We start from the raw sequence: 12,046 nt of genomic DNA, 5'->3' as shown, positions 1-12,046 counted from the left end.
AAAGCATCAAGTTTTTTAAAAAAGTGATTTAAGAAAAAAACAAAAACAAAAACAAAAAAACCCACAACACACTCACACTAACCAAGGCTAGAGAGCACACACAGTCCAACGGAGGAGGCACAGCGGAATTACCTTTCTATCCTCTCTAGGAAGGATAGAGCAGTCTCCAGGAGTATAATCCCATATCTTTTTGGGAGGCTGACGGGAAGCAGAGGAGGAAATGAAGAAATGAGCATAAAGACATAAAGACAAACATGGAGACTGGCTCAAACAAGGAGGGGCACACTAGGAGAACTGTATCAACACAGAAAGGTGAACTCAAAAGTAAGGGGAGTGGGTGCTGCCTACGGACACAAGGCTGCCTGCTGGAGCAGAAGCTTGAGGACTTGGGAGCTGGGACCGTCACCTAAGAAGTCTGTTTCTATGTCTACGTTTCAAGAGCAAATCATCATTGGATTCTAAATATTGAAAACTTAAAAAAAGAAAAGAAGGGGGAAAAAAAGGATTAACACACATTTGAACAAAAATAGAAACTTTTAAATTCCTCATTGTTCTTTTCAAACTAAGATTGACACTGAAGATTCTACATTTTTGAGGCAGTCTTCTGCTGTGAAATTCATTGTGTATTAACACGTGTGTGAATCTATGCTCACTGGATTGATCAATGGACTGAACCAAATGTACTTTCTGTGGTTTGTAGCAACGAAATCCACATATAAAATGGGTGTTAAATAGTGCACTAGGCAATTTCATACCAGTAGTTTTAAAATCTCCTTTTCCAGTTTAACTAGACCTTGATAGTGGTGGAGACATACTTTTCATCCCCGCTTAGGGAACAGAGTTTAAACCCAGAATTTAAAGAGGGGACTATAAGGTTATTTTTGTTTTGTCTTTTAACTCTTCAAGTCAGATTTAGAGCTGCACTCCTAAGACAGAAATTTGCCAAAAGATTGTTGTAAGTTTAATGAGGGAGGAGTCCAGAGGGTGGAACATTCAGAGGTTACAGGTGACTTTTAACTGTGGATCCTCTCTTCCACTTGTTCTGCCTATTTAGACTTGAGTTTTCTTACATAATGACCTCTAGGGGTATAAGAAATAGGAGATCACTAACAGCTCCTAAAATTTTGTGCAAATTTCATTAAAGCCAACTCTATGGAAGCATTCAAATTGGTTCACATTGTGAAATTTTGACTTACTCTTACATATAGAAATAATGTCAGTTTCTACAGAAATTAGAGGAAAACAACTCAGAAGAAAAAGCTGATTCCCAGGCTCTTTGTAATAAATCTGCAAATGAGAAGTAATCTGATTCCAAGGTGTGTTCACCACTAACAGCAACAGGTCAGTAATGTCATCTCTGCACATGTATATTCTGCATTTCGTCAAGTAAGTGATAATAGCAATTACCATTCATCTTTAAGCACTTGATACACTTGGACTGTTCATCTGCAGAAGCAGACTTTTTAAAGTCTAATGACTTATGATCATTTCTTTCTTTACTGCAATAAACAGGACAGTGTTTACAAATTAAACTGGTTTTAAATAATCCATCCAAAAATGGTCCCTGGAGTCTTGAACTATTTGCTATTCTAACAACTTGTTGGCGCTAAAACGGTATCTTTTTAGTCAGAATCCTGCTGAAATTTCAGTTCGTTTTGGGTGGCTTAAGCGAAGGGGTGGAGGAAGCAAGGAGTTCAGGGTAAATGTCTAGTGTCAAAGTTCTGACAGGCTTTACTCGGGGAAAGTGGCTCCCAGTTGGTGTGACAAAAAAACAAAAAGTAGAAATGCTAATTCCCATGATCTGGTAGTTTTGATTCTGCTTCTGAATGGCTGAAAAACTTTCCAAAATAACTTCCATGGTTTATGCCACTTTATTTATGTCTCTTATTCTTTTGTGGCAGAGTGGTTTGAGTAGGAAGTGAAGAAAAAATTTTTCCTTACCACACCTTCCTCCCAAACCCTGTTGGTTCAACTAGGTCATAAGCCCACCATTAGGATGCCTCAGACCATAAGGAGCAACAGCTGAGGAATTTCAGGGCTATTCCTCAGGATATGGGCATTGATTTAGTGAATTTGGCAAGTCTTCACAAGTATTACCTTTTAAAGTAAGAGCTATACAAAAAGGAACAGTCTCATTAGAAGAACTCTGAGGCCTGTGCAAAGAATGCATGTGGCTTCAGAGCAAATGCTATCTTGAAAAAGCATCTCTGAGTCTTTAAATAATTAAGAGGCAGTTAGAGCAATGGGGTAGGGATACAAGCTAGAGGAAGGCCCCAGTATAAAACTGGACTGTGTTCTCAACATTTGTTTGAAGTTAGATGTGTGGTACCTGGAGTGAAGTTTTTGGCAGCAATACTGTTAATTTATCAAGCTATGCATGGAGACTATTTAATGTATGCTGGCATCAAAATACTATATATTATCCTCAAAACTTATTTGTAATGATAGATTTAGTAAAACATTCACAACTAATTAGGAAAAAAGTTCCACCATTTTTCCTGAAAGCTAATATTTTAGACAAAACCGATTTAGCTGTTTGGCAGATGAGATAGGCAGAAATTTGTGGATTCTGAAACAGACTTCAAAAATCAATGGCACGGACTCTATTAAATATAATTTAATAGCTTTTGCTTTCCTTGATTAAAGTGCGGCATTATTGTTTCATATACCAATCATGGTCTGTTTTTGGGAGGGGAGACAACTACACACAGCAAAAGCTTTTCTTGGTGACATAATTGACCAGGTTTTAAGAAAAAGAAGAAAAGAGAAAGGGTTAGGATACTGTTAAATATTGCACGTGGAAAAGATTTCCTGAGGTAGACTTAACTGATGTCTGAATGGTGAACAGCAGAGGGGGGGGAAAAAAGGAGAGAAAGGAGAAGAAATGAGGTGTGCACCAATGCTTTGGGAAGGGGAGAAGGAGGGTGCAGACTTTGGGTCAGATGCGTCCCTCTCCACTGGTCACTAGGTGGCGCTGTTCATCCAGGACAGCTCAGCTGCTATCGGGAGACAGTGTCTAGGAGGGACCAGAAGAGAGGAACAAGCAGACTGTTTGCAAGTCTGGTGCTCTTAACTCAGAAGATGCCTGAACTTTCAAAGCTCAGCACCGCCAAATCAAAGAGCAATTCCTAAGCACCAGTTTAATTTCTCTTTGTCTTTGTTTTAATAAAAAATCTTAAGACATTTTACTGAACTATAAAATTCATTCCTGTCTGCAAATAAAACTGTCATCCAGACCATAGAAACTCAAAAGCTGGATCCAATGCTTAAAGTCTCATACAATCATTGAATAAAATGTGTTTATACACTTAACTCCTCTACCTGTAAATTCTTTTTGCAGCTATAATAATTAAGACTTTAAAGTAACTAGAGTTTTAAAGTCAGTTTCCAGTTATCTCTAGAGGAAGGATGAGCTCAATTCTCCCTTCTATTTTATATTCCTCTGGGTGCAAGGCTAAGAAAATCCTCCTTTAAGTGCCAAAAGTCAATTTGTACCAGAGCCGATTCAGAGATATCATGGGGCAAGAGTAGGCTGAATACTAAATATGCTCAAATTCCTTACTCCCATTTCAAACTTTGGGAAATAGAAATCATCCCCTAAAAGTCACCTATAATGGGGTTGCATTTGTGGGTCACATCTGCATAAAGAGGTCCTTGTTGGCCTGTTCTGGGACTTCATTTACATATGCTTTTTAAAATGCTATTTAAAGCAGAGACAATGCTGGTCTTCTCAGTGTGTAATGCATTTTCAGCTTGTCTTTCACAGGTCATAAAGACTTTGGTCAAGGAAGTGAACCAATGGCTGAAATAATGCCATCCACAAGGCATGTGATACTTGTTAGTGGGGGGAGGTCTAAGACAAGCAATGATTATTTGTGTTTCTCTGGGATATTCCAGCAAGATATACTTCCAGAGCTCACTATCCTTTCTCAGTGAAGTAAGGCAAAGGAAAGCTTACAGGTTGTAGTGAGAAGAGACAATCCCACTACGGACAACTAACATGCCTGCTCCCTACTTTCTGAATTCCTTACAAACATTCTTTAGCAGCAACAACGCATCCACAGCATTAGTTTAAAAGGTGTATAACCACTGAAGCTATTAAACTTACCGGTTTCCCAAACTCCAATTCCGAAAAGAATTTATACCAAGGTTCATTCTTTAAATCTATCTCTTCTGGGCTTATATCCCGACTCTATAGGGGTTGGTGATAGGGAAATGGAAGAAAGAGAAGGATAACATTATGCAAAGATTACATAGGAACAGGCCAGTAGAGATGCAGTGGTTTCCAGGTATATACAGCAGCTGCATTCAACAGCAGCAATCATCTGTTTTTACTGACAACAGCAAAAACAGGAGGGAGAGGATGGGTTTATAAAAACAGGGAAATTGAGGCAGGGAACAGTGAGTGAATCATTCTCAGCCCTAAGGCAGAAGAAAACGGACTACAGATGGACAACTCTACACCACACTGCTGCCTACACAACAAGTCTGAATCTGGGCATAACAGCATTCTGCAATAATTTTCAGTAATGTCGAAGAAAAGAAAGCCCTTTACAAAGAACTATTAGTTATGAGCAAATTACCTGGTGAGCACACCAAACATTTAGCCATCTATGCCAGTTGAGTAGAGCAGATTTTTATGGGCTAGTACAACTTTAGTACTTATTTGCTAAGCCACCTTAAGGTTTTCAAAATAAACGCAAATATTGACACTTTATAAAAGCCAATTGGTTAATACTGCATCTTTAATGGCACATGAGTAGGTAGGAAACCATGTCCCGTACATAGTAAAGTGAAAGTGAAAAATGATGTAAGTAAAGACAGAGGACACAGTGAAAAAACCATTTTAAACAAGCATCCATGGAGGATGAATACAGACAGAATATACTTCGTATTTTAACAAATAAATGTTAAAAGAATTGGGAAAAAATAAAGTGAAAGAAAAGCTAGACAAGACAGATAACAGAACAAAAGGGAAAAAACTTCTGAGTTATGTGACAAAAATAAGTTAGATTTCTCATTTTATATAACACTATGAGGTATCAATAGACTGATAATTTGATTCCATGGGATATAATATTTAACCAAATAAAGTTCTGGCACCTATTTCATGGAGTAACACGTGTTTCTGGAAAAAACTCGTTGGAAAATGAATGCGTGCAAAGCAAATCAGGTTTTCCCCTTAATAAATTGGAGAAATGTTTACATCAGGCAAAAGTGTTTGAGGTTCATGACTAATTAAATATGTATATATGTTTCCAAAAAGTTTGGTAATCACGAAAACAGAGTTGGGGTGATTTTCTACAATAACCTGAAATATAAAATGCATACACTTTCTACTGAGATGGAAAACACTGCACAACAAACTTCACTACTTCTGGGCTATAACATCTGAGGGAGGGGGTTGCCATGTCTGGTGTGCAGGTCTTTAACGCTAGTGCTTCACAAACCAGCTCTTCTTGACTATACTTTTCTCACAACATAGTTAACATCCCCTTTGCAGCTTGTAGAAATGGCTGCTAACTTTCTTAGTGACCTTTACCAATCCCCTTTTCTAAGATCTTTAAAAGAATCTTTAGCATTACTTTCACTTTTGCTACAGGTAGAGGGCAATATGGAAATATGGCAGGGAACGTTCTTTTAACTGAAATCAAGCTAGGTTGAAATCGGAGGGAAATACATACTGAAACACAAGGTCTGTCCTCCTGCATGCAGATAAAACCTCCTCCAGTTGTCTTTAGGGACTTAGGGTTTAAATCCTGAAGGAGAAGGCTTGCCCTCACTGTAGTAAATGGATTCTATATTTATTCAATTCAGTGAAAGGAGGTACGATACGTACAAAAACACAACTGTTCAGGAGTGGCAATTTAGACACTGGGACTTTCTAGATCCTAATATGATGGGGTTTCATGAAATCTATTTCATGTTTGTTATTTTTACAAAGACTATTTATAAACTGCCCTCTGGGGATGGTTAGGCTTTTTTTCTCTTTTCTTAAATAAAATGTACCAGCTCTTTGGGGAAACTGCCTGAAAGTTTTGGTATTCATGATCCCAAAGTAATTAACTCATTTTATTCCCGCAGGTTGTCTGCAGATTGTTTTACTGTGGAGGTTAATGCTGTGCCAATAATAGAATCAGGAGGTTATGTCAAACAGCGATGGGTGAGAGCAACCAGCCTCAGTTCTTTGAGCTGCCCAGAGATAAAGCTAAAAAGGTGATACCACACAGCCCTCACATCTGCATTTGATTCTGCCAAGTATAACTCAGCTGTGGATCCTGTTATGGAACAGACCAATAGAAAAACATCCTTCTGGACACAGAGCAGGAACTCTGGCCTGGCAGACAGGGAAAATTCCATAACGCCTGGGGAAGTTCCTTAGTACCACAGGCTATTCTCCCAGCTCAAAAAAAAAAAAAAAAAAAAAAATCCTTGGAAAAGGGCAGGTAACTCACCAGAAAATTGCCAGCTTCTCCTCAAAGGCAGTTTTGCTTCTTGAATAGAAGCCAGAGACCAGCTTCAAATTCCAATTAAATAAATCACCTGAATGTGGTATGTCTGGGTAGCACTTTATTAATATTCATAGTTACTGTACCCCTACTATCACATTTGACCCACCGGATCTTCCAATTCCTAGTCCAGTGTTCTTTGCACTATACCACATTCCCCTTTTCATATTCCACATGACAGGGGGGCAGGCCCACTAAGTTTGCGATGACACCAAGCTAAAGCAGGGCTAAATGACCATGCTTAAAAGTCAGGGAAGGAACTCAAAGTGAGGGTGAACTGGGAAGAAACCAAGCTGCATAAATCCCCTTGTTTTACACTTCCAAATGTATACTGTGTCTGTAATCACTCTTTTAATATCTGTCCATCCTACTATACACACACACATACACACACACACACACACACACACACACACATACACACACACACACACACGTATATGTATGTATTTAACTGAGCTGAACTTCTGTAAGAGACTTAGAGGAAGGTATGAAAGAATGAGTCCTGAAAAAGGTCATTTTTGACAAAGCAAGGACTGACCAATAGATCTCCAATTCCAAGGCTAGAAGAGAAAAAAGTATCCTACTATGACAAGAGGGGACCAAGCAGAGATAAAGACCCTCATATGTGCCAGGTTTGGTGGCTCAAGTCTATAGTCCCAGCATTTTGGGAGGCCAAGAGGGGTAGATTGCTTGAGCCGAGGAGTTTGAGACCAGCCTGGACAACGTGGTGAGACCCCATCTCTACAAAAAAAAAAAAAAAAAAAAAAATTAGCTGGGGCCAGGCACAGTGGCTCACGGCTGTAATCCCACATTTTGGGAGGCAGAGGTGGGCAGATCATTTGAGGTGAGGAGTTTAAGACCAGCCTGGCCAACATGGTGAAACCCCATCTCTACTAAAAAATACAAAAATTAGCCGGGCGTGGTGATGCATACCTGTAATCCCATCTACTCGGGAGGCTAAGGCAGGAGAATTGCATGAACCTGGGATGCAGAGATTGCAGTGAGCTGAGATTGCACCACTGCACTCCAACCTGGGCAAGAGGGCGAGACTCCGTCTCAAAAAAACAAAGAAAGAAATTAGCTGGGAATGGTGGTGCATGCCTGTAGCCCCGGCTGCGTGGGAGGCTGAGAGTGAGAGGATTGCCTGAGCCTGGGAGGTCAAGACTTCAGTGAGCCATGATCACATCACTGCACTCCAGCCTGGGTGATAGAGTGAGACCCTATCTCAAAAAAAAAAAAAAAAACCTTCATATGAGTCTTTCAAATAGATGACTAGGTCATCAAGGTTGTCAGTCTTCTGTAGGGGGTTTTGAAGGCAGTACAGTGTTTCTTCCATCTTTCTGGAATGATTTGAGTATGCTCCAGGGGCAAGGTGAGCTCTAGGGCAACCTCTCCTGCTAACCATGCATAGATGTGCCTATGAAGTCACAATTTAAATTGCCAGAGTTAAGCAGACATCAGTACCTCAAATGGAAAAAGCAATTTTTCTCCCAAAATGAGGTAGTGCATATCTGAGAGCAGACTTAGATTCTACATCTGCCACTAGTGAGTATACTTACCCACAGTTAACAATGCAAGTGTGTGTTTTGGGGGTGTGGGGCTGTATGCTCAAATTCTGGCAAACCAGATACTAGATACCAAAAGCCAAGACTCGCATGCTGAAACTCACACTTCACCTTTTCTGTCCATGTGATAAAAATAGCAGGAAACAAAATCAAACCTAAAGGATGAATTCAACTACTGTGAAGGGCAGACTGTCAAAAGATTAAGATTCAACTAAAACTTCTCTTTGGAGGAACAGAGCTAAATTGGGTGAAACTGTTGGACATTCCTACTCCTCCCTGGCCTGCCTTTGGTGTTCAAGCCCCATTGGTGGCTTGGCCTAGGGCTTGGTACTACACAGAGGAGCTTTGCAATCCATGTGCATGCTCACCACCATTCTCCAAGAGGGCCCCATGGGGCACTATGTGTTACTTTTCAGGGTTTGTAAAAACAACGTAAATGATCCCAAGAACTGTGGTATGGAAGATTCTCATAAACTACTGCGGTATCAATGAAAAAAACAAAACTATGGTGTTTTTCCTAGTTCTGAGTAGTGGTTAAATGACTAAGAACTAGGGAAAGGAGCTGGAAACAAAGGAGAAATTGAGAAAAGGGAGCCTTCGGTAAGAGCCATGAAAATCTATAAACGGTGATGCTGCCAAAACAAAAACACCCAAAGGTCTACAGAGTCCCTGAAATCATTTAAATGTATTCATATGTAACGGTGGGTCCCAGACTTATTATTAATGTCGGAAATAAACCCAAGGAGCATGACTTTCTTTGCAGGGGCACCTGGGTGCAAGGTTACCTTCCATGTTTCTTATGTACGGTATCTTCTAACAGCAGACAACCTCCAAAGAAGGGCAGTGGTGGGGAGAAGGCAAAATTCTGTGCTCCTCTCTGAACTTTCTGCTTGAAATAACTGTGGTGCATAGTGAACGCTGAAGAATGACAACTCTAAGTATTTCTGTGACCTGTTGACTTTTTTTCCTAATAAAAATGACTTATCGTTTAGTGCTTTTAGAGATATCACATTTTTAGCTCAGTAGAAGTCAAATCGATTCTTCTTTCAAAACATGTAGAGCCGAAGAGGCAAAGAGAACACAATTTGAGCCTGCATTTCAGAGGCCTGCTTATTCTGCACACATTGTGGTGACCATATTTTAATAAAAACCAACCCCCAGCATAATAATTCCATCCTGCTGTCCCGCTGGAGGACTGCAATGTTTATGAAGCTTTGGAGAACCCCTTAACTAGGATCACAATTCCAAACCAGCTTTTCCTAATGAAGGGTGAATAAAAGGACGCATGATTGGCAGGTATGAAACTACTGAATGTGTAAGAATTCTTCCTGTTTCACAGAAGAGGCCGCTTTTCCAGGGTGGTCTGCTATATGCATATATACCATTTCCCCCACTCATAATTGCTTAGAGATGTGAACTCTTATAGGGAATCATAAACCAGGTCGAATATGAAATTAGTTCTCAATATTGCACTTGTCAAAAAAGGAAGACCTAAAAGATAGATTCTAACAGCCTGCGGCCTTTTTTCCAAGTCACAACATCCTATTAGTTATGTAGCTTTTAATGATGTTCTAGCAACTTGTACAAAATTTATGCCTGTTCAGAGTCACTTAAAAAAAACTGGACTTCAGTCCACTTAATGACAAGCCTGATAAATGAACACTTAGACATTTAAAAAAAGACAGCAGCAAAATCAACCTTTATGTTAGTAGAAAAATTAATATTAGTTAAAACCATGCACCAAAAGAGCAACAGAGCCACAATAGGAGGATTTTTTAAGGGCAGACTCGCGGGACTTGTTTTATGAACACCTGCAAAAATGAAAATGGTAAAAGTACTTCATTTTTGTCATTGTCTTCAAAACAAAGCAAGTCTATTTCAAAAGGGAAAGAATGTAATCCAACTGCATAATGCATTCGGATGAAAGAACATGGGCAAGGTGAGACACAAGAACTTTAATATGCACATTACCATCTTTTCGTTGGTCAAAACGGAAGACTTGCCCGGCTGATATTCGTAAATGCTTTTGGGCTCTGCACGGTATTTTCTTGTATCTACTTTCTTATCTGGGGGTTCCCAGTCATTTCTGTAGAAGAAAATTCTATTAGAGCTATTTTCATGACAACTGGCATTAGCTTCTGACACAGTCTGACTTTGGATGGCTGCAGTGTAATCAAAGAACTTTATATCCAAAGCATAAAATTGGAGTCAGGGTGAACAATTTAGTTGTGCTGGTTTGCTTCTCAAAACAACCAGTTAAACTTTGGTGTTTGCTTCACAAAAGGTTTGAGATGTCCTGTGCTCAAAACCAGGCACCAGGAAGGGGAGAGGAGAAAGCAACAGGAAAGGAGGCAGCAGCAGCATCAAAGCTGGCTCTGGAAAAATCTTTCACCTTGCTTCACTCTCATGGGCTTTTCATTCCACAGACATGTCTGTTCTTCCCACTCACACTAGTGCAGTGAGAGAGAACACAGGTCCTGGAGCCAGTTGACTGTGGTTCAAATCCCGCCACACCCCTCGCTAGCGAGGTGATCTTAGACAAGTATTTCACCTCTTGGTATCTCAGTTTCCTCATCTGAAGAATGGGGTTGTTGTAAGGACTAAACAATTTATATGAGATAGCGCATGTAAATCACTGAGCAGAGTACCAGGCCCATGGTAACCACACAATAAATGTTAGCTGCTACCATAATGGCATTTTTCCCTGTTCCACACTGGAATAGGGAAGAGGTAACTGAGTTACCTCTTCACGTTGTTGATTGTATCCTTGGCTGTACAAATGCTTTTTAACTTAATGTGATCCCATCTGTCTATTTTTGCTTTGGTTGCCTGTGCTTGTGAAGTATTACTCAAGAGATTTTTGCCCAGACCAATGTCCTGGAGATTTTCCCCAACGTTTTCTTATAGTAGTTTCATAGTTTGAGACCTTAGATTCAAGTCAGTAACTGATTTTCGTATATGGTGAGAGATGGGGGTCTAGCTTCAGTCTTCTGCATAGCCAGTTTTCCCAGCACCATTTACTGAAAGGACTGTCCTTCCCCCAGTGTGTGTTCTTAGCACCTTTGTGGAAAATGAGTTCACAATAGGTGTGTGGATTTGTTCCTGGGTTCTCTATTCTGTTCCATTGGTCTACATATCTGCTTTTATGCTAGTACCAAGCTGTTTTGGTTACTATAAGCTCTATTTTGCAAATTTTTTATTTGTGCATTACTGTACTTTGCTCTGTGATTATATTAAGTTTTTCATGCACGGCTGTAAACTTCTTGAAGGCAGATAATGATTTATATATACCTATATCCTTCCATAATATATCTGCAGAGAATACACCCAGTGGGTTCTGGATGAAGGCACCTATAAGGGATTTGCGGTATACCCAGCTTTCTTTTCAAATTAATTATCAAACTCCTCAGGTAGATGCCACTTAAGTTTGTGTGGTGCTTTTAAAACAGCCATTAATTTGTCTATGAGATTGGAAAAGGTACAGAGGTATGAAATTGGATATGTATTTAAGGAAGAAGTAAATAATTTTGTTTGGCCAGAGCCTTTTGTGAGTTGAGAAGTGGTGTAAGTTGGGGCTGGAAGATGCATGGAACACCTGTCCAAATAGCCTGAGAAGGTTGCTTCAGAGGGCACTTTTAGAGATAAGAACTCAAGTCAGGTGTTTGGGACAAGCCTAGCCAACATGGTGAAACCCTGTCTCTACTAAAAAAAACACAAAAATTAACCACAAGTGGTGGTGCACACCTGTAGTCCTAGCTACTTGGGAGCCTGAGGCATGAGAACTGCTTGAACCTAGGAGGCGGAGGTTGCAGTGAGCCGAGATCGCACCACTGTACTCCAGCCTGGGCAACAGAGCAAAACTCCGTCTCAAAAAAAAAAAAAAAAAAAAAAAACACACAACAAAAAAAAAAAAAAACCCCCCCAAAAAAAAAAAGAGTATGCCCCTCAAAGTGTTGCTGTGAGGATTAA

General features: G+C 39.9%; 1 protein-coding gene across 2 annotated transcripts in view; it reads right to left on the bottom strand.

The window, feature by feature from the left end:
- SORBS1 (sorbin and SH3 domain containing 1) overlaps positions 1-12,046 on the bottom strand; it is a 252,584-nt gene that overhangs the window by 61,826 nt on the left and 178,712 nt on the right. Inside the window, exons 15-17 of one of the 2 annotated variants that reach the window (XM_023206238.1) lie at positions 10,049-10,163; positions 4,109-4,192; positions 133-198 (exon numbers count right to left, since the gene is read on the bottom strand). In XM_023206238.1, coding sequence (XP_023062006.1) covers positions 133-198; positions 4,109-4,192; positions 10,049-10,163 — 265 coding nt within the window. The remainder of the gene's footprint in view (positions 1-132; positions 199-4,108; positions 4,193-10,048; positions 10,164-12,046) is intronic. The other variant, XM_023206236.1, reaches the window with a different exon arrangement.

Source organism: Piliocolobus tephrosceles, chromosome 9, assembly GCF_002776525.5.
Source record: "Piliocolobus tephrosceles isolate RC106 chromosome 9, ASM277652v3, whole genome shotgun sequence".
NCBI classification, from domain to species: Eukaryota; Metazoa; Chordata; class Mammalia; order Primates; family Cercopithecidae; genus Piliocolobus; species Piliocolobus tephrosceles.
Note: the sequence above shows the minus strand (reverse complement) of the source record. Positions and strands in the feature narration are given on the sequence as shown.